Source organism: Capra hircus, chromosome 16 (genome assembly GCF_001704415.2).
Source record: "Capra hircus breed San Clemente chromosome 16, ASM170441v1, whole genome shotgun sequence".
Taxonomy (NCBI): Eukaryota; Metazoa; Chordata; class Mammalia; order Artiodactyla; family Bovidae; genus Capra; species Capra hircus.
In genome coordinates this window covers 69262047-69287981 of record NC_030823.1, presented here as the reverse complement: position 1 = coordinate 69287981, position 25935 = coordinate 69262047, and the positions used below count along the sequence as shown (strand labels likewise).

Sequence of the window (25935 nt, the reverse complement as noted above, 5' to 3'; positions counted from 1 at the left end):
AAATTATCTATTTTAATTGAAGGATAATTGCTTTACAGTGTTGTGTTGGATTCTGCCTTATGTCAACATGAATCAGCCATAAGTATACATGTCCCCTCTCTCTTGAATCTCCCTCCCACCTTCCACCCCATCCCACCCCTCTAGGTTGTCACAGACCCCAGGTTTGAGTTTCCCGAGTCATAAATTCCCACTGCCTGTCTATTTCACATACAGCAGTGTATATGTTTCCATGCCACTCTCTCCATTCCCTCCCCCTCCCCCCATAAGTCTATTCTCTAAGTCTGCAGATGATTGCATTTTTAATTTGAGGTTAACCTAGCATTGCCGTCACAGCTGCTTCAACCCCTCAAAGCTGGCAGGCTGGCCTGGAGTTTAAAGAGAAAGGCTTTACAGCCAGGTTCTGAAGTCTCCATAAGAGAGGAAGTTAGAGGATCCCAGAATCTTAGAGCCAGAACAGACCTTGGAGATTAAGCGATCTTGCTCTTCTCTTCTCAGATAGAGGCCAAGGCACAAAACAGGCAAATGGCTTGTCCTGGGTCACACAGCTTAGCCAAGTGATAAACCTGGCCTTAGGGCTAGCCCTCAGGTGAGGACTCTGGTGCTCTTCCCCTCTCACCTTGCTCTTCTCTTTAAAAAGAAGATGTCTTTAAGACAAAGGTCTTTCCCTGAAGAGTGTGGGAGGGCCTCCACTTCACCCTGGCTCTGAAGCATCTCTCCCTCCTCTCCTGAATCAGTAGCTGTGACAACAGTGCGAACCTTGATGGCCTCTCCCTCGCATATCAACTTGGGTGTAAAGGGACTTTATTAGTCTCTCTGGACTAATGTCTCACAAGGAAAGATGCTGAAGCTGAAGCTCCAATACTTCGATCACCTGATGTGAAAAGCCGACTGGTTGGAAAAGACCCTGATCCTGGGAAAGACTGAAGGCAAAAGAAGGGGACGACAGAGGATGAGGTAGTTGGATGGCATCACCGACTCGATGGACATGCGTTTGAGCAAACTCCTGGAGTTGGTGATGGACAGGGAAGCCTGGTGTGCTGCAGTCCACGGGGTCACAAAGAGTAGGACACGACAGAGCGATTGAACAATAATATCAGAGGGTCTATGGCTCTGTCACCTAGTGAGTTTTGGGTAATTTGTAATTTGGGGTTAGAAAAAAAGTATGTAAGCATTGTTCCATCATGTGAACAGCCCTGCCTGAACCACCCATCACCGCCCGGTAGCGGCAGGTGAGTGTGTCCAGGGTTCCTCAGGGAATGTGTCTTACCACTAGCCCTCTTCACTTCTTGGGTAGCTTTACTTCTCTGCTTCCCACAGTTGCAACCCCCGCAGTACCACGACCCTGGGGGAAACTCGGTCCTAAGTCCCAGGGACCCACGCCCCTGCCGCCGCGGGGGTCCCAGGACACGACAGCGATCGCATTTCGCGCGGCTGCCAGCCCCCTCCTCCTCTTCGCTCCCGCCCAGGAGCCTCCGGAGCCAATCAGAGCGCGGCGGATCCCCGGGTTGTGAGAGTCCCGCGCTCAGGCCCCGCCCCTCTTTGTTGCGGCGGCCAATGGACGCAGTCAGAACATCGGCGGCTGCCCGGGTGACTCGGTTATCTGTCACAGAATAACATTCGAGAATGGGACATGGAATGAGACGACGGCCGCAGCACCCCCAAGCCCAGGCCCAGGCCCAGAAGCAGCTCCCGCCTTCCCCGCCGCCCGGAGAGGCTCCGCAGCCATGAGGCCGACTGTCCGGAGGTAAGGTTCCGGAGCTGCTGTGCGCCCTTTCCCGCGCCCCGCCTGCAGCCAGTCCCCCGCCCCGCCCGGGGTGCCCGGCGCTGGAACTCGGAGAAGGAGGCGGGTGGAGCCACTGCCCCTGCAGCCGGGGGCCGGGGGCCGCCCCTCGCGCGCCCGACTTCGGGAGGGCTTCCTGGAAGAAACGCGGCGGTCTTTGCAAGCCGAGGCTACCGCTTGCGCCCTCGCGGCAGCCCGGGTCGCTCACGTGCCGGCACGTTCTGGCTCAGCTCTCGGCCACATCTGGCGACCCAGGACCGTGCGGAGCCTTGCGAGGACCTCCGGTTCCTTCCCGCGGCGTGTCTTTCTTCTCCCTTCCCCGTCCACTCTGCAGCCTCCACGCTCCTTGTATTTCCCTCCCGTGGTTTAGGTGGGTGTGAAGCTTTGTGGCAATATCGAAGTCGCCTTGCTAGGTAATTGCAGGGCTGTACGCTGGCGTGCAATTCCCTGGTTGGGGGTGGGCTCTGTCCGCGCGCAGTGCCGAGCGGACAGTGAAGTGGGGATCCAGCAAAGCCCCACTGCCTTGGCCACGGCCCCCTCGGGGCTCCCTCTGGGTGTCCACTTACCCGTGGTGTGTGCTGTGTCTCACTGATTTCAGGCACGGCCCGTAAGCAGAGCTCCGGCCGCCGCTCCCACTTGGTGCGTCCTGCCGCAGCGAGAGGCATGGAGAAGGCCGCCCCCGCCGGGCGCTGATCCCCGCGCTGCGCCCGCGAGCACACGCCCCCTGCGCAGCCCTCCGCGTCCCCCGCCCCGGCCCCACCATGACCGGCTCCGCGGCCGACACTCACCGCCGCCCCCACCCCAAAGGCGCCAAAGGCACCCGGTCCCGGAGCAGCCACGCGCGGCCCGTGAGCCTCGCTACCAGCGGGGGCTCGGAGGAGGAGGACAAAGACGGCGGGGTGCTGTTTCACGTTAACAAGAGCGGCTTCCCCATCGACAGCCACACCTGGGAGCGCATGTGGCTGCACGTGGCCAAAGTGCACCCCAAGGGGGGAGAGATGGTGGGCGCCATCAGGAACGCCACCTTCTTGGCAAAGGTTAGTAGCTCCGAAGGAGGGGGTGGGCTGGGCAGGGATGGGACCATTTTACCTGTACGTAGCATAGCAAATAGAGGCAATTTCCATTTTCCTGGTCCTGCTGCAAACTCCCTTCCCCGCCTAATTCTTCCCGCCAGCTCCCACCCCCTTTGCTTAATGGAGATGTTTGTCTTGGATGTCTTAGCAATGGGAGAGAAAAGGAAGAAGGCTTACTGTCCTGGGACTGTGTGGTCGACTTGTGCCAAGGTTTCTTTGAATCTGGAGCCAAATTCTCTTATTTACTTACCCGTGTTACATCCTCCTTCTGCGAAAACTGAAGCCACCAGGTAGCACCAGTGATGCCAAGAATGCATAGACTCCCTAGGCATGGCGCCCCTCTCACGCTCTTTGGAGTCTCTTGGTCCTCCTCTGTGTTCCCCTCGAAAATGATGTATTAGACTGTGAATGAATTTACAGCCAACCAGTCAGACTTCTCATCGTGAATCATTCCTAGACTTTCTGCCAAATTTTTTTTTAAATGACAATGACTCTCACCTCTGAAACTTGCAAAAGAGTCAACCCTCTCTTTTCCCAGCTTATCTGGGCTCTGAGAAGAAAGAAAAAAGAGTTTTAACCATGACTTAAAAGGGACTTTCCAGTACACGTGATGAATGAATCTCACAGGATAAAGAGAGAGACTCAGGAATGAAACTCTTTCTACCTTGGAGAGAAGCCAGTGAGCCAGATGAATTTGGTGGCCAAGGACAATGTTAATAAAATGGAGGGACATGTGCAGGGGTCTCTCTGTGAAACGTCAGAATGCAAACTCGAGGAGGAATGACGCAGAGCCTGGGGGCTGTAGCATGGCAGATGGTTTCCCGTGCACCCTGGGGACTCTGGTATGGCTGAGAAGATTCCTGGGCAGGTCTAGGAATGCCAGACCCGAGACCTGGAAAGCCATCTGGTCGAGTCCCCAACCTGGAGCATCTGGTTACTTGAGCCTCTGAGCCTGCAGGCCAGAAAGCTTGTGTGTGCCCTTGGGGAAAGTGGCAGAGCCTGTCAGCTTCCTGTGGCAGTTGGTTACAGTGTTTTATTATCCTGCTGGTCAAGGAGATCTTTCATTTTGCCCAAAGAGAATCTTGCCTGCTTTCCTGTCAGCTGTAATTACCCTTGCAGAGTCCTCCTGGAGGACTCAGAACCTGGAAACAACTCTGGTACCGATGTACAGTTCTGACTTCAGAGTTGGTCCTTACTTAAGTGAGGCTTTCTCATTTAGCACCCTCAGCACCCACCCTGCTTCTAACTGTGGCTTCATCCTTCTCCTGACATTGTGGGTGGTGACCCCCTTTTCTCTATAGGAATGTCAGCATTGGTAGAGATTAATCCCTGTCTCTCAGCAAAAACCCTCCCTTTTTCTGAAGACCTCTTGGGAATGGAGGGCTCGCTACCTCACAGGGCAGCCTCCAGGCTTGGCCAGATTTTGCTTACTGGGGAACTCTTAAACTGAACAGAAGTCCGTCCCCACCCCCTCACCCCAGTTACGTGTCGTCAACAGTTTTTCTGGTCAAGAAGCAAAGGGCAGCACCCGTGGACCTCCTATGCTACTCACAGCTCCCTTGAATGTTATGAGATGGCTCTCTTGGAGTGAGGGAAGACTTGGAGTAAAAAGTCAAGCTACCGAATCCTAGTCCTGGTTATGCTACCTCTAGCTTTGTGACCTAGATCACTGATTTAAAAATCTCCCGCCTTCGTTTTCTCATCTATAAAATGGGAGTAGATCAGGTAGGATGTAAAGTTCTTTCCAAGTCTCAAATCCTGTGGGGTTTTGACCCCTTAATCTTCAGGTTTCCGGTGATCTGTGCGATACCAGAGGGGCACTGGAGTATTCTGCATCTTCCTTTAATCATCTTTGTCCACAGGTAGTTCCTTTCATCTTTTCTTTTTTATGTATCATAGTTCCCAGATCAACTCACTTTCCTTGTCCTCTTTCTAGGACAATTGCTACCTTGTCATCGGTCAGTCCCGGAAAGCAAGCACAATATGAAACACAATATTCTGAATGTTGTCTGAGCAGCTTAGAACATACACCACTACTTCCGGAGACCTGTACTTTGATACTTCCATTATTGTGGCTGAATTCTGGTTCTTAAAAAAGAGTGTTCTTTCTTTTTTTTTTTAATATAGTGGCCAGCCATATCATATTATACTTTCACAGTAACACTAAGGTCATATGAGAGCTTCTGCCAAGCCAGGACAACCCCACCCTGAACGTGGGCATCGGCTTTTTGAACCTAAATAAAAAACTTCACTTTTCTCTCCTATGTTGTATCATGATGCTTGCTTCTCCATCCTCAGCCCCATTGTAGCATCCGCTCTCTCCTGGTTCTGACATCCCCCAAACTCTGACCCTGCACAGGCCCTGGGATGGGAACAGCTCTTTTTTTTAAAAAAAATTTGTATTGGCAAAAAAAAAAAAATTTGTATTGGCATATAGTTGCTTGACAAGTGTTGTGTTGTAAATCAGCTACATGTATACATATATGCCCTTTTCAGATTTCCTTTCCATTTAGGTCACCACAGAGCATTGAGCTGAGGGAATAGCTTCAAAAACTCCCACTTCCAGGAGCCTCTGATTCCAAGGCTATACCTGCACTCAGCTCAGCAGAGTTTTTCCTCTGAGGCCAAGTCCTTTTCTCTTTTAATCAAATCAGTGTCTTGCTGAGGAATTTGTACAGAAGCGGGGGTAGGCGGAGTGGTGGTAGAAAAGTTGGGGAGTTTCAGGGAGATTAACCTTTTGGTGGGCTTCCCAGTTGGCTCAGCAGTAAATAACCTTCCTGTCAATGTAGGAGCTGTGGGTTCGATCCCTGAGTTGGGAAGATCCCCCGGGGAAGGAAATGGCAACATTATCCAGTATTCTTGCTTGGGAAATCCCTTGACAGAGGAACCTGGCAGGCTGCAGTCCACGGGGTTGCAAGAGAGTCAGACATGACTTAGTGACTAAACAACAACAACAACAAACTTTTTTTTTTTTTGACAATTGAATATGGATTAAGAAAAGAAGTGAGCAGGGTAAAGTGTCAAAGACCTAAAAGGAGGACTGAACAACACTTCCTTTGATCACAGGCATCCTGTTAGTAAGTTCCGTCCAGAGATCCAGGTGCCCCCACTGGGGAAGGGAGGACAGGTGTCACCTGCTCTGCGATCCTCCTCCTAAATGTGTGACCTCAGGCCTCTGCCCTACTGGTTACTGGCTCTGAAGTTCCAGCTGACTAGATGAAAGCCAGGGTTTTTTAGGGATAGTGCAAGAAAACAGCACGAGTTAGTTGGCTGATAATCAAGGTTGGGAAGGAGAGGCAGAGAAGATGGCTGGCTCAGAAAAAAACAGCTGAGCCAACTAGGAGTCAGCACCTCCTGCTTCTTGACTGCCTGGAGCCCGACTCTCCTGGGGCAGACAAGCAGATGGATTCAGCGGGAAACGTCAAGCCGTTTCTTGCAGACGCCACGTTTTTGTAACTCATCCTCACGTTGATCCCAAATTGGGACATAATTCACATTTAGTGGACTGCACTTGGCCTGAGTGAAGAAATGTGAGGGCTGTGGAGCCAGGCTTTGCTGCAGTCAGGGCTCCTCTCCTGCTGCCTGCTGGCACACACGGGCAGCTCTCTTTTTCCCCTGTCCTGCGTTCCAAACCATCAGTCCTCCCTTCCTGCTCAGCCTGAGGATGTGACCCCTGACCTTCAACCAGTCACCATCAGCAGATTTCTGGGGCCCAGCCTGGGCTCAAGAGTGATGTTCCGTGCTCCCTTCCAGCTTGCCAGAGAAGATTCTTCTGCCTGGAACCTGCACAGTGTATGGTACATTGCCAGGGCAGGGATGGCAAAAGGCTGTGCTTTCTCTCTATACTTTCTTGTCAAAGACTCCTGGTGCCCGGCGCTCTCGCTGCCTCCTGGCTCCTTTCCTGGCTCCCCCTTCTCGCCACATGGTGATGTATGGGGATGACACACACTGGTGTCTGTCCACATCCTTGCTCCTTGCATGCTTCTGACAGGTCATTGTGTTTGGCAAGGATGGAGTGAAAGAGCCTGTCCGCAAAAGCTGGCCTGTGGTCTGTTTCCTGCTTCTTCTTGAACAACTGTCTTCCTGTCCACTCCCCTTCCCCCACCCCCTGACTATAGACACAGTGCCTACGGTGGTAGGAGCTCTTAGATGGGGTGGTTTAGATTTGTGCCCTCTAGATTCAGCCTTCTTCAGTTGGGATGTGGCTTGAGAAAGTTGGATGCAGTTGGCAGGAGGGACTTGACAGGGACAGGAGAAATCTAGGTTGAAGTCTTAGCTGAATCGGGGCAGGAAAATAACAGGAGAGACTCTCAGGACCCCAGTCAAGGAGGAGGAGAAAAAGAAGTGTTCCCTGGGCTTTTCATGAAAAGGCTGTACCAGTTAATTTTCCCATCATGCCGCAGGAGAGCATCCTACCAGGACTGGGTATCCACACTTCAGGAAATCTCTCTTTATTGGAGAGGCAAAAAATGATATTCTGCAGTGGCTTTAATTTTCCATTCTTAAATTGTGCACTGGCACATTTGAAAAAATGTTTATTCACTATTTGCATTTCTTCTTTTGTGAACTGTCTTTTCATGGTCATTTTAAAAATTGTGGGAACATATAATTTACCATTTTAAGTGTACAGTTCATGTTATACTTACAATTAAGTACATGAATTACTTACATTACATGTAAGTTCACGTGTACTTACAATTAACTTCATGAATGAAGGATATTAACTCATGTAATTCACATTGTTGTACAACCGTTACCACCTTCCGTCTACAGACGTTTTTCTTCCTCGACTAAAACTTTGTACCTGTTAAACACTGAGTTCTTATTTTTCCCTCCCTCAGCCCCTGGCAACCACACTTCTATTACTACTTGTCTCTATGAGTTTGACAGCTATAGTAATCTCATATAAGAGAGATCATTCAGTATTTGTCCTTTGGTGACTGGATTATTTCACTTAGCATCATGTCTTTAAAGTTCTGGCTTATATAGCAAGTGTCAGAATGTCTCTTCCTTTTAAGGCTGCACAGTAATGTGTGGCCTGTATACTACATTGAGTTTACCCATTATCTGTTGGTGGACACTCCATCTGGGCCATTTTCTTTTTTTGAAAATATAAATGTGCCTGTTTTTATTGTAAGCTTACCTGTATTACCTTCCTGACCATATACTTTAAAGAAACTATGTTTTTTTAATTTATTTTTTTATTGAAGGATAACTGTTTTACAGAATCTCTTTCTTTTTAAAAATATTCACTTATTTATTTCAGCTGCACCAGGTCTTAACTGTGGCATGTGGGACCTTCAGTCTTTTGTTGGGGCGTGCTGGCTCTTTAGTTCTGGCATGTGATATCTAATTCCCTGACCAGGGATGGAACCCGGGCCCCCTGCCTTGGGAGCACAGAGTCTTAGCCACTGGACCCCCAGGGAAGTCCCTGGGGCCATTTTCTTTTCAGGAAAGCCCAGAGAGTTTAATTAACCTCTTCAAAGTGTGAACTCTTCATGAATTAAGGACATTAACACATGGCTCCCACTATCCACTGGGCCACGTGGACATTTCCATTCTCTTCCTTCAGGCTGAGAAGGCGTCTCTGTGATGCTCCTGAGTTGAGCCTCCAGGGGCTCAAACTCTGCTGATTCTGTTTTCCGGTTCCTGAAAAGTGGACACCATTCAGACTCCTCACCCCCCATCTAGACCCCTGAAAACACACAGTTGATGAATAAAGATAGCACAGCTAACACGTAAAGAGCCCCGTGCGCTGAGCCCCAAGTTGCCTGCTTTTTACATTAGGTCATATAATCCTCACCGCCAGCCTGGAAGGTCTGAAGTAAATGATATTCTTTCTTATTTTATCAAGAAGGACCTGGAGGCTTAGAGAGGTGGGGGCAGCTTGCCCAGGGTCCCCAGCAGTTAGGTGAGAAAGCAGGGACTCGTAATTACCCCGCAAGGAGCCTGCCTGGTTTGCCGTCCGTCGGCCTGTGGGGGCGTGGGCGGCCGGAGGCTGACCCCGCCTGAGCCCCCCGCCAGCTGTCCCAGACGGCAGGGTGGGCTGCAGCCAGATGACCTCATCCTCTCGGCCGTCCCCAGCTGGGGTTTGGGGAATGTGGCCGCGGCTCCTGCACTCGGTCTCAGCGGGGCTGAGGTAAGCGGGCAGCTGTTTTGAAAAGCCTTTGGGCGCCACTGGGCTTGCTATTCTGAGGACCAGCTGCCCCCTGACTCCCACCCCCGGCATCCGGCTCTTGCGGGCTCCGTCGGGCTTGGGGGAATTGAAATCACTTGGTGGTCGGCCCCGAAAGCTGACTCAGAACCAAGTGGCTCTGGCTTCCTCAGGGCTTTGGTCAAGGGATGTCCCTCTGGGGATCCCTCAGGTGGCCGGTGACTCTGTGGGGCGTTTTGCGGCCAGCTTTTCTACTAGCTAGGTACTAACCCCGCTCTTCTGTTTCGGTGGGTGCCCGTGGCTTCATGAACTGTGCCATTGCCCTTTTTGGTGCCTGTCCCACCTCCCGCTTTGTACCTGGCCCAGAGCTCGGAACACGGGAGGTGCAAAAGAAACAGTTGTCCGCGTCTCCCCTGCTTCCTCACTTCTGTATGAAAGCTCTGGCACTTTCTTAAACAGAATTCTGGGTGTGGGTAGATCCGTGGATGTTACTGCAAAAAAAAAAAAAAACAGGGGCAAGCTTCCCCGTGTTTGCTAGGGCAGAAACACAAGGACACGCTTCGTATTTTGACCCCTGGGGGGTTGTGGGGAGGGCCATGTAAACAAATGTTCAGATGGGAACATTTTGCTCCCAAAAATGACTCTCCATGACAGGAATGTGATTAGAGTTGATATGTCGTAAGCGAAATGTTTGCAGCACAGCTGTGTGAGCGTGTGCACTCCCAGTCTCACGTTTTCTTTTTCTCTCTCACACACACACACATTGCACCTTGGCTGTGAATAGGATGTGTGGCTAGTTCTTTTTTAAATAAAAGCAGTGGAAGGTGTAGAAGTTCGAAGAACCTCCAGCTTCAGGCCCAGAGGCCCTGCGCCCTCCAGCTTGGATGTAGGGCCTGAGCCTGCAGAGCTGGGGGCAGAACCGGGAAACTTCGTGGGCCGTGTCTGGCTTTGGTGCCCGCAGGCTGTCCAGCTCTGCCCCCAGGTCTCTTCACCAATGGCTTCCCCTGTCTCAGCTAAGTCCCCAGGGTGTCCCTTTCCCTGTTTTCTTCGAGAGTGGAACTAATCTGACCTGCAGCCCCTTCTGCTCCTCCCTAAGCGACGCAGGCCTCCTCTCCTGCTGGAGCTGCCAGCCCACATGGGCTGGGGGGCCCTGTCCCAGCGTCTCCCCACCAGAGAGGCCAAGGTTAGGAGGAAAGTAAAGGAGAAACTGCCCCCTTTCTTCCCAGGAATGACTGGATTAGAAACACTTGCTTATTTTCACTCTTGGCCTGGTCGGTGGGGTGGCTCAGAGCTGAGTGCCGTCTCAGCTCTAAGCTCCTAAGAAGAGGCACTTACCTCCTACTTCCCTGTCCTGGGCGCTTTTGCTCCCTTCTCTTCCTGGCGGAGGGTAAGACCTTCAGACACTCAGTGTTGACCTAGAGGCAGATTAGGAAGTGCAGGGGAGACTGGCCGCCAGGAGGGGTCAAACGGTAAGATGGCTCCTGAGTTGGAAGGGGTGCCCTTCCCTGGGAAGAGTCGAGACAAGAGGGGCGTCTTTACGAGTCTGCTTGGGGCTGGACCCAGGGAAGGGGCGCCACGGGCAGTGCAGGGGGTGGTGCAGAGGAGAAACGCTAGGGGCAGCGCCCTGTTGCCTCCCTTCAGGGCACCATCATCTTGTATTCAGAGGTGCCCTGGAGAAGAACGCAGGTTACCCCAGCCACACCGAAAAGTGTCGTTGTGCAATCAAAGTGTGAGGATTAATGGAGCACCTTGAAACGTCCCAGCCTGGGAGGGGAGGGCGGGACACTACAGGGCATGGTCCTTGGCCTCAAGAAGAGCGGAGGCTCCTGTGGGGAGACAGGCCGTGTTCACGCAACACACAGAGAGCCGTCGGGAGCCCTTGCGATGACCCAGGGCAGGCTGTGTGCCAAGGGGACGCAGAGGACGTCGGCAGGGGACTGACTGGTCTGGGGAGACCTTATCCTGGAGGCACCAGCTGAATGGGTGCCCGGGGCAGAGTGGCCAGCTGAGCTTGGGAGCAGCTCTGTGGTGGTCCTGACCCTTGGTCCACCGTGAGGCACTGGGCCCCACAGCATCTCCTTGATAGGACCATCTCTCTCTACTTCTCTGCAGCCTTCAATACCCCAGGTTCCAAACTACAGGCTGTCAATGACGATCCCAGACTGGCTCCAGGCGATCCAGAACTACATGAAGACACTACAGTATCCTTCCGACCGGGGTCAGAGGAGAAGACCCAGCCAAGGGGCTGGGCATGGTGATCGCAAGTCTGATGGCCTGTCTGTTCGCAGATGGTCAGCAAATGCGGTGTGAGGTTGATGAGGCCGGGGATGGAGGGACGCCGTGATGTGAGAGTCTAGGAGTGATACTGTCATGCTCAGACCCTCTCCCTTTAAGCAGGGTGTGGGCCAGCCGGCAAGGGGTGGCCAGGCAGTGGCGGGCAGTACCCGCCCCTGCTCCTCTTTCTCTCTCCCTCCTTCCTCTCAGTCATCCTCGGCTCCTTCCATCTCTCCTCCTGTGCCAGCTGCCTTTTCTCTCTTCCCTCTAGTCTTCTGCTTCCTTTTCTTTCCTCTCTCTTTTCAGCCTGATCCTGACCACACGTCATCAGCCAGAAGCCCATCCGGTGCAGCCTTTCACACCTGGTGCTCTTGCTCTGCTTTGCACGAGTGAGTGAGGCTCTAGGCTGGGGTCCCCTCCACTTTGTGGGAGTTTGAAGAAGAGCCAAGGAGCCTTGTGGTTCCCAGCTGGGTGCAGAACAGGCAGCCGTGGCTCTCTTTTCTTCTCTGACCTAAGGAGTGTCTGCAGTCAGGATTAGATCAGTTCTGAGCACCTGCGTGAGTTACGATATAAGAACCAAGGGGGCAGGGTGAGATGGTCCCCTTGCCGTGGCTGGTGCTTTATCCAGGATAGGGGTCAGACGGGAGCCGGGCTGAGAGCGATGTCAGTGAGCGGGAGGGGCTGTCTGCCCGAGTGAGTCAGGGAGCATCTTGGCTCAGCCAGTGTCGGGCTCCCTGCTGCCATCCTGGCCCCCAGCACATGGTCCATGAGGCCAGCCCTCTGCTCACCTCTGTCCTTCCTCCCTAGAGACAGAGAGCTTAGCAGAGAGGATTTCATGGGGCCCTGCACACATGTGCCACCTGCCCCGGAAGAGGCCTCCCCTCTCTGCTACGGGCAAGAAGCTTTCCTGTGGACTTGTGTGTTTTCCCTGAAGGGAAGGGTGCTAGCAGATGAGAATGGCCCCTTGTTTGGGTGACCCCTCTCAGTCCCCTCACAGACTGTGAACTCCTTGCATGGTATTTTCCCAGTAGAATCCTAAAGTAATATTAGGGATAGAAGATAGCACCAGCCTCCAAGGCTCAGGCTGACAGCCCAAGCCCAGGGAAGGCTGTCTGATTCAGTGCTGCTCACTGAACTGGGAACTCGCGTGGGGAGCTCCCTGTGACCCAGAAGCATAAACTCTTGCCAGAGTCAACCTGGAACCCCAAGAGCTGAGCCTTCCTGGATGTGACTGACTCCTCACAGAACATTCCAGAAGGTGATGGAAATTAGAACTTAGAATTGCCCACCCCACTTCTACTTGGGGCTTCCGTGACAGGTAAAGAAGCTGCCTGCGATGCAGGAGACACAGGACGCTTGGATTTGATCCCTGAGTCGGGAAGGTCCCCCGGAGGAGGAAATGGCAACCCACTCCAGTATTCTTGCCTGGGAAATCCCATGGACAGAGGAGCCTGGTGGGCCACAGTTTTTAGGGTCACAAAGAGTCGGACACAACTGAGCCGCTAAGCAGGTCCCTTCTACTTAGGACAGGGTCTTCACAAGGATCGTCTGGCTGGAGATTAAAGAGGATAAGCCTGGGGAGAAATGCATTTTGGGGGCACGTTTGCATGTGCTTTACATATAACTGCTCTTTCTCCCATAAACCCTGCAGCACACTCTCAGTCCTGAAGGATTTGCTTTTTCATTTTTCTCTTCGCTGACCCGTTGTGATGGTCACTGACCTGGATCAGTGACTGCAGAGAGGGCCAGAGAAGCGAAAACACGCCCCATGCTGCCAGGACCAGGTTCCGGGTCACCTGACCGTTGGAGTGTCTTCTCGGTTCTACCCTCTGACCAGCCTTTTATTTTGCAGTTCCACGGGCCTTCCTAGTGCTTTGTCCTGGAGGCAAGGACTGGTGCTAGGGTATGGGGACCGCTTGGGGCCAGCTCTGACTGTGCAGGTTCTCAGCTGGGGATGCAAAAGGGTGAATCCTGCCTTCCCTTCTGTCAGCCTCACAGCCTTGGCCAACAGGAGTGCTGGCCTCGCACAGGATTCTGGGAAGTGAAGTCTCCAGTCCTGAGCTGTTGTGTGGGGTGCAGCCTTCTGAGGGTGAGGGTGAGGTCTCTCTCTCTCTGAAGTCAGCTGTTTACTGGAAGTTCTCCTCCCCAGCCCACTTTCAGGGCTGATAACTGTAAGGGACTAAGAAAGGATGGTCAGGTAATTTTTTCTTAATAATTATTTTATTATAGGTTTGTCTCACTCTATGCACTAGATGTATAAACTAGCTATAAACTCGGGGGGAAATCTGGGCATATAAATAGAACTTTTGCCAATTGCATTCTACTTTTACATTCTTCCCTGGTGGCTAAAGAAAGGTAAAGAAAGTGAAAAAGTGAAAGTCGCTCAGTCATGTCCAGCTCTTTGCGACCCCATGAACTTTATAGTCCATGGGATTCTCCAGGCCAAAATGCTGGAGTGGGTGCTGTTCCCTTCTCCAGGGGATCTTCCCAACCCAGGGATCGAACCTGGGTCTCCTCCCGGGTCTCCTGCAGGAGAATGAACCACCAGGGAAGCCCAGAAGGTAAAGAATCTGCCCGCAGTGCAGGAGACCCGGGTTGATCCCTGGGTCAGGAAGATCCCCTGGAGAAGGGAACAGCAAACCGCTCCAGTATTCTGGCCTGGAGAATTCCATGGACAGAGGAGTCTGGCAGGTTACAGTCCATGGGGTCGCAAAGAGTTGGACACAGCTAAGCGACTAACACTTTAAATATAACAGGAATCTCACTGTTTGAATGAAATCTTTGGTAAAGTGAAAAACCATTTCACAATGAGACTGCGGAGCCCTTTATCTTCCTGTTACCTCCAGGGTTTTGTATATTGTATTTTTAAAAGCTGAGCGGGCCTTTATTGTTACGGATTATTCTTATGGCTCATGCTGGTGATTTCCCAACAGCTGAGTCTCTTAAAATCATCCCCTGGCACCCCCCAAACCTCCAAGCCATCAGTCCCAGATGGGGTGACTGAATAACATCCAGGGCCTGGAATCCGAATCGCCAGAGGTGGAGCCCAGAACCTGCTTATCACAGACTCTCTAGGAGGTTGTTAAACACGCTCGTGTCCTAGGGGGCCAAGTGCGTCTTTGCCAAGACAGGAATCCCAGCCCTTCTTGGGAAGGTGTGCAATGCCTTGAGGTGATCATTGCCTCCCTCTGCAGCTGCCTGTACCATTGTAGGGGCACGCATCTAACCTCATACTCCACTCCTGAGCTACAGGTTCAGGCTTCACTGGCACTTTCCCAATATGCACTTTTTCTGTAGGATTTTGTTGGAGGCAAAAAAAAAGAAACAGAAAGTAACTTTTCTTTAGGTTCAGAAAAAATCAAGATCCAGTGTCAACAAAGCCTGCTATCAGAGAATCTCCCGTCCCCTTCAGAATGAGCTGATGTGGGCTTCCGGGTCTCTGAAACCTTGTGGACAACCAGCTAAACCCCTGTCGGGTAATGGTGCCAGTCTCCTCAGATTTAATAATCCATGCCAAGTGTCAGTCAGACGGGACATGGAAGAGATGTCTCCCCAGTAAACTCTGCTGCAGTCAGTATGCTCTTGAGAAACTCTACTGCCTTCCACGCATCACCCTTCCGTCCTTCTGTCCATCCAGCCAGCCATCAACCTACCCTTCTGTCTCCAGCCAGCTAGCCAACCTTTCATTCATCCATCCACCTGTCCTGTCTTCTGGTTTTTAGTATTTATTTTATGATTTATTTGGCTGTGCCTGGTCTTAGTTTTGGCCACAGGATCTTTGGCTGTGGCATGTTGGATCTAAGAATATCCAGGAAAGTCCCATCTAACCACTCTTCTGTCAACCCCATTCTTCTTTCCTTCCTTGCATCCACCCACTTATCCATCCATCCGTCCATCCAGCCATTCACTTATCCCTCATATTTAATAATTTTTGCTAACTGGAATATGTTGGATTTGTGCCGTGCTTCAGGGTGATACAAAGATGGCAGAGAAACAGTCCCAGCTCTCAAAGAGATTGTAGTTTAGTAGGTGAATTAAGACATGTAGTCAACAAAACAAAATACAGAGCATATTGAAAAGAGCTAGTCTGAAGTTCCAGGGTGCTTTGGGGCCTCCAGGGCAGGTTAGTGAGGAGGAAGACGCTGTTGGTGATATTCTGGCTACTGGACACCTGGAAAGCCCTGACTCCCTCATCCCTTCGAGAAATCAAGCATAGTTTCCTCTGTTGGATTACTGGGGCCTTTGGAGTTTTCTGTCACTTTCCCTTTACATGCTTCACACAGATACAATCATACAGGGACCCAGTTCTTTGAAATTAGGAAGATGAGACCGCTGAGTGGGTAAGTGGTGCATGGTCTATGGACCAGGAGACTGTGCTTCTGTCTAAGAGCTGTCATCTGTCTCTCCTACTCTTGGCCCTTTATCCCAGTGCTCAAACTTTCTGGTCCATAAGGGGTGAGGGTGGGGCTGCCCCAGGACCAGGGTGGAGGTGAGACTGAGGTCTGAGCCACTCTGGACAGCCAAGCTCAGTGATGGAGACTAACCCAGGGAGGGGGGAAGCGTTTGAAATTTGTTTTATGTGGCCTTTTTCACTTGCTCCCTTGTAACATCCCTTGTGCTGGGTTAGTAGGAGGGTACTGTGGATAAGGGGCACTAACCTCACAAAGGGTTTCCCAGGTGGCGCTGGTGGTAAAGAACCCGCCTGCCAATGCAGGAGACCTGGGTTCGATCCCTGGTTTGGGAAGATCCCCTGAAAGAGGGCATGGCAACCCACTCCAGTATTCTTGCCCGCAGAATCCCCATGGACAGAGAGAGGAGCCGGGTGGGTTACAGTCCATGGGATCGCAAAGAGTCCAACATGACTGAAGTGATTCAGCATGCATGCATGCTACCTCCCAAAACTACCTCTTGGAGAGGGGAGTGGAGAATTTCGAAATTTTGGTTCTGCCAAGTACTTTGCCAGCCTCCTGCAAGGCCAGTTCTCCCCTTTTCCTCTGTATTCCTGCATGCTGGGCCTAGTGTGGAGACTTGTGGGTTGACACACAGACCAACTGCATAATTAAAGGAACCTGAGATCCTTCCTTGTGCTCTACCCTACAGGTTAATGGAAACAGCTAAAGAAATGACTCGGGAGTCCCTGCCTATCAAATGCCTTGAAGCTGTCATCCTGGGCATGTATCCTTTAAGGAATGTGAGTTTAAATGTGCTCTGTAGATGGTAGCATCACTCTGGGCTGGTTGTGCCTTTCGCATCCTAGGTCCTCAGAGATGATGCTGGTCATCTGCGTGGAGGAAATTGTCAAGTTCCGCTGGTGCTTCTCTTGAACTTTCACCATCTGGACTTGAACCAAATCAGAGCTCGGCTGCTCGGCCATCTTCAGTGTAACCTGTGAGCTGAAGCCTGCTTTGAGGCCGGCTCCCAGGCCAGACCGCATTCATCACGAGAAGTCTAGCTTCGGGGGGACTAGCGAGAGTGTGTGTGTCATTATTTTTTTTGCGTTTACCTGGCATTGCAACAGGAAGGAGACGCCCATGGGATTACTCAGACCCACCTGCAGGAAGAATTAGTGGACTGTGGAGCGGCAGTCCATGCAGTGTAGTGTCCGGACCCTACAGGACATAAGGCTGAAACCAGGGTCTGGACTCTTCACACTTCCCATTCCATTTTCCACTAGGCGCCTAGCTCCTCAGCCTGAGGGGAAATACAGTCCAGAATAACTGTGATGACCCTTGACTTCTTAGTGGTGGCGGCAGTAGAACCTGATCTGGTAGAAAAGCAGAGAAAGTCCCCATCCTGGGATGGACGGCTTGGGTGAACCAACCAAGGGAATGCAGCCAGGTGTGAGCTCGAGAGGTGGCCCCAGGCTAGGACAGTAGGTCCTTGAGTGCCGTGCTGAGAAGGGTGACTTTTTCCAAAGAGAGTGAGCAGCCCCGCCAAAATCTCTGGAGTAGAGACAGGGCATGATGAGCGTGCACTCTGGAGAGACAGTTCTTGGGGTGGACGGAAGGGCAGCCGGGGAAGGTGAGACTGCATCTGCGAAGCCAGTGAGGAGCTGTTCCCTGAGGGGGATGGCGGTGCTTGAGCCATGGCCTTGGCCATGGGGATGGCTTTGAGGGGACAGTTTCAGAAGATCTCAGGGACCGAGAATTAGCTGGTGTTGATGCAGAAGGAAGTCCATGAATACAGATTTCTGGATCAGTCGACCATCTGTGGAAGATGGGTGGGAGGAAGATGAGAGACACAAGTGCAGACCTGAATTCAGACGTAGCCGTGAAGGTCGAGGAGGGGAGTTGGACGTGTCTTCAGCCCCATTCGGGGACTCATATGTGCGGAGCTAGAGGAGAGAGGCCATGACTCTGCATTTCTGGTTTGGCAAATTGAGTGATTGGATAGTAATGCCCCTGTCCACAGGAGGACTGACAGGAGGGTCAGAGTTACGGGGAGGTGAGTTCCGATCTGGTCGTGTTGAATTTGAGGTGTCTGTGGGGTGCCAGGTCATGTGTTAGACTGTGGCGCTCAGGAGGAGGGTCCTCACTGGAAATAGAAACTTGCAGGTGGGCGTTCGGGGTGGCCGTGGTTTCAGGGATCACACCCAGGGTTTTCTGCTCTAATTGGACACAAGGAGCCCATGACAGAGGAGGGCAGTTAAGAGAAGTGGAAAGGAAACCAGGAGAGAGAGGACACTCGGAAGTCACGGGAGGCTTCGGACTGGGGATTGTAGGCTGGGTCTGGTCCGTTTTACGGGCCCCCCGAACATCTTCATGGGGAAGGGAACTTTGCCCCTCTCGTCTGCAGACCACTCTCTGGCCAGATCTGAAACTCGACTGTCCACAGGTGCCCAGGCTCGCCCCTGAAGAATGGGAACTTGAGTCTCGTAGAGGCCCTTGCCCACCCCTCCAAGTCATACCTCCCCGCTGCTCCCCGCTAGGGAGATGGACACGTCTGGGAGCCCAGCAGGAAGGCAGGGGTAGGAGGCGGGGAACAGCAGATGGCTCCAGGCCCCACCCTTTGGAGGCAGGAGTCCACACAGCTGTTGGGCAGAGCCTCCTGTAAGTTTAATGGGCGAACAGTTGTCGGGGAGTTGCTGGTGGTGGGTGAAGGAGCCCCTCGCTGTGGGCGCCAGCTGCCTCCAGACCCTGTGCTGGTGGGGGTTGCGGGGCCCCTGGACAGAGGTCATCTGGCGTCACACGACAGTCCTGTACGAGGTAGTCTTGTCGCTGTGAAATTGCATCAGTCCAAGTGAAAATTAGCTTAGGTTCCTGGAGTTGCTTAAAACCCTCGGGGCTGGGGGGCTGCACCTGTGGCCAGCCCCTGGGCCTGTCCGGATCAGAGGCAGCCTGCTCTGGCTCTCTTGTTTTTACCGATGTGTCATTTTGGAGAAGTGGAGGGAGGGTGGAGAAATACTGCCGAACTCAGGGAAATTTGACTCCCGCATAGACAAGAGACACAGAGCTGCATTCTAAAAGCGACGGCCTCTTTGTCTTTGCTCCATCAGCATCCCTGTGGCCTGCTTTCCTCCCAGGCACAGCCAAGGGCCAACTCGGGTCGTCCGTCCGCCTCCCACGGGTCCTTCGCAGGTCCTGGGGGACGAGGGGTGCGTTGACAACTCTGAAATAGGTCGACTCGGCTGCTTCTTGGAACCCTTTGTCCGTCAGCTTGTCCTTATTTTTCTCCTGTTTGACGTGAGTGTGGAGTTCAGGATTCATTCATGATGGGCCACTTCTTTTGATCTTGGTTTTGTGATCGTGCTGGAGAGAGCGAGCCTTGAGGGTCATAGCACTTCTTTGGAGGGGGGGGGCATTGGCCCTGCTGGGGCTTAATCCTGGGGCTCAAGTGTAGGGTTTCTCCAGTAACAGCTGTATTATCAGAGGCGGGGGCGGGGGCGGGGGGGTGCATCGCCCCAGCAGGCTGGATGCTGGGCCGAACCTCCCTAGGCTGGGGGCACTGCTGCTGTTTTCCCAAGAAAAGCTCAGGCTACTTCCCAGTCCTCATCCAGACCTTCTAGTCCCCTCCCTCTCGGTTCACAGAGACTCCAGGTCCCATTGATTGCCGGAGTGATGGAGCAGTTCTGAGTGAGTGATGACTCATCACAGGATGGGCTGGCTAGTGGTCCCTCCTGTCACTCCCCACTCTCTCTTCTCCCCTTGACTGACTGCTTGTCTCATAGGAATCCTGGTGTGGTCACACCGAGGCCCCTTCTCTGCTCTCCCTGAGGTGGCTGGGATTCCTCTCTCTCAGCACGGATTGCACTGGGGTGGGTTTTTTCAGTTTTACTGAGATAACATTGACTTAGAGCACTGTGTAAGTTTAAAATGTACACTGTAATGACTTGACATATATATTGCAAACGCAGGGTTCCTAAGAATTGTAGTGACATATTCACAACTTCACTTCAGTCACTCAGTCGTGTCCGACTCTTTGCGACCTCATGGACTGCAGCAGACCAGGCTTCCCTGTCCATCACCAACTCCCGGAGCTTGCTCAAGCTCATGTTCATCGAGTCGGTGATGCCATCCAGCCACCTCATCCTCTGTTGTTCCTTCTCCTCCTAAGCTCAGTCTTTCCCAGCATCAGGGTCTTTTCTAATGTGTCAGCTCTTCCCATTAGGTGGCCGAAGTATTGGAGCTTCAGCTTCAGCATCAGTCCTTCCAGTGAATATTCAGGACTGATTTCCTTTAGGATGGACTGGTTTACATTTACCATTTTTAACTATACAGTTCAATAGCATGGAGGACATTCATGCTGTTATACGGCCATCACCACTGTCCATCTCCACCACCTCCTCTTTGCAACTGAAATGCTAAGACCATTAAACAGGGTCCCCAGCCCCTAACAACCACCACCTTACTTTACGTCTCTATTACGAGTTCAATTCTTCCAGAAACCTCATAAAGTTGAATCATACAGTATTTGTCCTTTTCTGACTGGTTTATTTCACATACATTAATTTCCTCAAGTTTCTTTCCTGTTGTAGCATATGCTAGAATTTCCTTCCTTTTTAAGGCTGAACTGTTCCATTGTATGTATATACCGCACATTGTTTATCCATTCATCGCTTGAATAGACCCTTTGGTTATTTCCACTTTTTGGCTCTTGAGAAGAATGCTGCTGTGACATTGGTATGCAAGTATCTGTTGGAGTCCTCGCTTTTGCTTCTCTTGCGGGGTCATATGGTAATTCTGTGTTTAATTTGCTTCAAGAACTGCCATGCTGATGGTATTGTGTCCTTTTTTTTCCCCCCAGCCACATCATGTAGCATGGGGATCTTCCCCAGCTGGGGATCAAACCCTTGCCCCTGGAAGGAGAAGCATGGAGTCTTAGCCCCTGCACCACCAGGGAAGCCGCAGTGTTGCGTCCATGTTGAGTCTGTCTCTCTGTCAGACTTTCAGGGGAGAGCTGTGTACTTCATCTTTGACTCCACAGCCCTACCTAGCGGTCTGTCTGGCATAGGAAGTAGTGTTTGTTACACTGACTTAACTGAGGAGTGCCCTTGTTCCAGCCCCAGAGAGCTCGGCCCAGAAAGCAGGGAAGAATTTATGTAAGAGGACCCAGAAGGATGTGATTTCACTCCCTTACTGCCAGTTAACCTCACGTGATAAAGTGAAGAGAAAGCAGGTAACCATTTTTATAGAGAGGAGCCATCTGTGATTAAATTGAGGTCAGATGACTTCTTCCTTCTAAGGGTACCTGGATTAGCTCTATCCCCTGTGCAGTCCTTTGTTTTTTTTTAATTACTGTTATTTGAAAATTTTTAATAAAATTTTAAAGGCTACTTTCCATTTACAGTCACTACAAAATATTGTCTCCCTTCCCAGTGCCGTATAATACGCTCTTGAGCCGGTCTTACACCCAACAGCTTGTTCCTCCCCACTTCCCATCCCTATGTTGCCCCTTCCCCCTGCTGGTACCTACTAGTTTCTTCTCTGTACCTGTGAGTCTTGCTTCTTTTTTGTTATGTTTACTGGTATGTTGTGGTTTTTGGATTCCACATGTAGGTGATATCCAGTGTTTGTCTTTCTCTGTCGAATGCATTCCCTTTAAGCATAAGGAGATGTATCCTCACAACGTAAGGTTCATCCTTTCAGCAAGCATTAACCAGACATTTCTGTGTGCTCGGCCTGTGGGAGGCCCAGGAGGCAAAGTACAACTCCTGCCCTTGTAAGATATGAACACTTACACACAGTGCTGGGCGAATAAGCACCAGGGGCTCTGGGAGCTCTTGCAGGGGATGCAGGGGATTTCATCCACACCCAGGAAGGTCAGGGAAGGTATCACAACCAGGAAGTGAGGCTCTTCCAGTCAGGGTGTGGCCTGTGTAAAAGCGAGAAAGTCCGTAGCATCCTTACCACTCATGATTCTTGGGAGACCCCAAAGATCTCTGCCAGGTTTAAATCCCTGGCCTGCAAGAAGCCAAAAAAAGAAGTTATACTAAAATAGGGACCTGAGGTCGTGTATAGTGGGTATAGTGGTTTATTTTTGCACGTTTCATAGGTCGCTTTGGTCTCATAGCTTTGTAATGTGTGTGTGTGTTGTTCAGTCACTAAGTCATGTCTGACTCTTCGACGCCATGGACTGTAGCCCACCAGGCTCCTCTGTCCTCCACTGTCTCCCAGAGTTTGCTCAAATTCATGTCTGTTGAGTCGGTGATACTATAATCATCTCATCCTCTGCTCCCCCCTTCTCCTTTTGCATTTAATCTTTCCCAGCATCAGAGTCTTTTCCAATGAGTCAGATGTAATCTAAAGGTCATTTAAGATTTTCAGTTATATTTGACTTCACATTCTGGGGGAACGCATGTGCTGAGGGCAGTGGGCATAGATCTGTGGACTCTTTATGGTCTTGGGGTGTATTCTGCAAAAATGTCATGGGTCGGGAATTCCCTGGCTGTCCAGGGGTTAGGATTCTGCGCTTTCGCTGCCAAGGGTGCTGGTTCAATTCCTGGTTGGGGAACTAAGATCCTGCAAGCTGTGCAGCCACAAAAAAAAAAAAAAAGGTTTTCACAGATCAGATCAGCTGTAGGTCAGTGTGTGGGAGAGATGAGACGGTACAGAGGATGGTGAGCAGGGGCTGAATCATGGCAGACTTTGCGGAGGGATTTGGACTAAGCCCTGGAGAAGGTGAGAGACACTGAAAACTTCAGTAAAAGAAGGACATGTGCTGCATTTTGGCTTCAGTAGGTCATTCTGGCCACCGTGTAGAAAGTGAATTGGAGCAGAGATAAGAAACGGTGAAGACAAGTTCCCAGACAGTAGAGAACTGCACCCACTAACCAAGCATTAACACTTAGCATGCACAAGCCAGCTTCCTAGGTGGCATCACTGGTAAAGAACCCACCTGCCACTGCAGGTAGCTGTAACAGACACGAGTTTGACCCCTGGGTCAGGAAGATCCCCTGGAGGAGGGCATGGCAACCCACTCCAGTATTCTTGCCTGGAGAATCCCATGGACAGAGGAGCCAGGCAGGCTACGGTCCATGGCGTGGGTGGCAAAGAGTCGGACATGACTAAAGTGACTTAGCGTGCACGCGTGCACCATGTTAAGAGCCTGGCTTGTTACTTACTTTAGCAAAGGCCTGGTGACACCAGCAGTTTTCAGCAGAGAGTATCTGGATTTTTAGTGTGTCTCTTCAGAAGAGCTGGATCTGTGAGGCACCATAGCCACACCAGGACCGTCCAGAGACTTGGATATAGACCTGAGGATGTGGTGCCTCTTGTCCAGTGTTGCAGCGTTTGGAGTCTGTGGGGCAGTTACTTGAAGCTGTGCGCTGTGGAGTTGCTGAGCCCAAACTGTGTTAATAGAGACTGGATGGCTTGATTCCAATGAGCCAGTCCGTGGAGAGGGCTGAGCTCTGTCCCAGGTGGTCTGGGGACTGAGGGGAGCCCGGGGGTCAGGTGTTGCAGGCAGCTCTCTGGTGGTACCCACGGCTGCTGGCATGGGTGTGCCAGGGCCAGTGAGAGGAGCAGGCGAGGTGCGGGTATGACGTGTCCTGACACCATCCTGTCCCTTCCCTTTCCATCAGTTGCTCTGGGTCTTTTCCGTCTCCACTGCCTTGCCTTGATTCTGGTCATCGTTTCTCCCCGCACCGTATCAGAGGCCTTTGATTCCTGGTCTGCCCCCCATACCCGAGTCAGAATTAATGACTGAGACATCATTCCAGTGGCATAAACTGACTTTTAATAGCTCGTCATCACCTGTAGAGCACCAAGTAAAGAAAAAGTACCTTGTGGTGGTTGTGCCTGTATTTATTTAATTACTAAGGAAGAAAAGAACTCTTCACTCTTTGTCTCATAAAATTTGGTTTGGTGTGCAGCAGACAGCAGGTATCTCAAAGATAGTGAGTAAATCCTTTATAAGAGGATTGATCTGGAAAGATGAGGTCTGGGTCTGCTCAGAGGCAGAGGAGTGGATCCCCTGGCCATGTGGGAGTGCAAGTTCTGGTATCTTCAAGGCCTCTTTTCTCTTCCTTGACTCAGATTGTCTTAAGATACTTAACGAACGGACAGCCTTCCATCGAGCGATTCCCCATCAGCTTTAAAACCTACTTCTCAGGAAACTACTTTCACCACGTTGTGCTGGGGATTTACTGCAACGGCCGCTATGGCTCGCTGGGCATGAGCCGAAGGGCTGAGCTGATGGACAAGCCATTGACCTTTCGGACTCTGAGTGACCTCATCTTTGACTTTGAAGACTCCTACAAGAAGTATCTTCACACAGTCAAGAAGGTCAAGATCGGACTGTATGTCCCCCACGAGCCTCATAGCTTCCAGCCCATTGAGTGGAAGCAGCTGGTCCTCAATGTCTCAAAGATGTTGAGGGCTGACATAAGGAAAGAGCTGGAGAAATACGCCAGGGACATGAGGATGAAGGTGAGTGCAGGGGAGGCAGATAAGGGATGCAAGACCCTTCTTTCATTTTCCCTCTCTCTGTCTCTCTGTCTCTCTCTCTTGCCACGTGCCCTGTGTTTCTGAGATAGCCAACAGTTTCTCGAGGTTATCTTGCTTATTAGCCACCTTTGGGGACTTCCATGACAGTCCAGTGGTTAAGACTTCAAGCTTCCACTGCAGAGAGCACAAGTTCAATTCCTGGTCAGGGAACTAAAATCCCACATGCCACGTGGTGTGGCCAAAAAAATAAAATAATAATAAATTTGTAAAGGATTTTGTAAGGCAATTGCAGAGAAAAAGAGAGCGAGCCCGGCAGTTAGGCAAAAAAATGGAAATTTATTAGAGGGAACAGAGAGGGTGACTGGCTCTTAAGGAGAACCAGCGTTCTCCCTTTCTGATGGAGTCCTTCTTATACCCACCAATGAAAAATTCTCTGAAGGGGTGGTCACATAGCCAGAGGTCTGGAATCTGGTGGTCTCACAGCTTTGAGAAGATAGGCGCCTGTGAGATAACAGGATGCCATTTGGGCAATTTGGTCTCACAGATCACTGTGGTTTATTATTTGTTTGCCAGGTCAACATAACGAGCCATCTTATCAATGAGACCCCATGTGGGCCCTATCAGATTTGATTTTTGACATGGACAATTTAAGTTTCTTTGCAGTTACTACTTTAAAAACCAGAGCTAAAGTCCATGTGGGTCTAGCAGCTGAAGCAGAGTCTTGGCCTGTAGTTCCTTCTGTGAGTTCATCGAAACTGTTCATCACTGTATACTAAGTAAGGCTCCAGTTTTGTTCTGTTTTGTCCTAGTAATAAAAGCGGGCAATCATCTCAGTTTCCCTGAGACTGAGGGCTTTTCAAGGACATGAGATTTGGAGCATTTAAAGCCAAGAAAGGGACTTTCCTGGTGGTCCAGGAGCTAAGAATCTGCCTGCCAAGTGCAGGAAACGTGGGTTCGATTCCTGGTCTGCGAAGATTCCAAGTCTGTGCCCCACAGCTACTGAGCCTGAGCTCTAGAGCCCAGGAGCCTCCACTGCTGAGACCCGGGCGCCCTAGAGCCGGAGCTCTGCAGCACGAGAATTCCCTGCACGGAGAAGTCCACACGCTGCGACTGGAAGGTGGCAATTTCCCTGCTTGCTCCAGCTAGAGAAGGCTGGCACGCAGCAAAAATAAATGGATAAATAATGAAATGGTTAAAAAAAGGTTAGAAAAGCCAAGGAAGTCGCAGGCAAACCAGGATGAGTGGGTCACCCTGCTGCATAATTTATCAGATTATACCGAGTCATGTGTCATCTCGGGTTTGCTTTGTGAGTCGCAAAGCCCTTGGCATAAAATTCTGACCTGGTGTCACAATAGCAAGCAAAGGAGCAGACGTCCTGCCGTAGTTTCATAAGCGCCCACGTCACTGCCAAGGGGACAGGACGCCTGCTTGTCCTTGCCCCTCCGGGCCTTGTGGAGTCACTGAGGGCTGTGTCTACACCGAGGCCCACAGGAGAAAGTGATGATGCCGAATTTAGGCTTGGTTGTTGTTAGCACCTGAGGACTCATCATCTTCTCTTGGTAGCACTTGCAAGAATGGAGATTTTTTTTTTTCCTAGCCACACCATGAGCATGTGGGATCTTAGCTCCCTGACCAGGGATCGAACCTGGGCCCACTGCAGTGAACGTGTGGGGTCCTGACCACTGGACTGCCCGGGAATTCCCTGGAATGGAGATTCTTGATCCTTTGAACCCACTCTGTGCATGCGCGTGGGCTTCCTGGGTGGTACTA

General features: G+C 51.3%; 1 protein-coding gene across 1 annotated transcript in view; it reads left to right on the top strand.

Moving 5' to 3' along the window:
* Nucleotides 1021-25935, top strand: part of VASH2 (vasohibin 2) — a 42530-nt gene continuing 17615 nt past the window's right edge. Inside the window, exons 1-6 of the mRNA XM_018060744.1 lie at nt 1021-1744; nt 2379-2817; nt 11120-11208; nt 15565-15621; nt 16382-16456; nt 23766-24147. Of these exons, the coding sequence (XP_017916233.1) occupies nt 2542-2817; nt 11120-11208; nt 15565-15621; nt 16382-16456; nt 23766-24147 (879 nt within the window). The 5' untranslated portion in view covers nt 1021-1744; nt 2379-2541. The remainder of the gene's footprint in view (nt 1745-2378; nt 2818-11119; nt 11209-15564; nt 15622-16381; nt 16457-23765; nt 24148-25935) is intronic.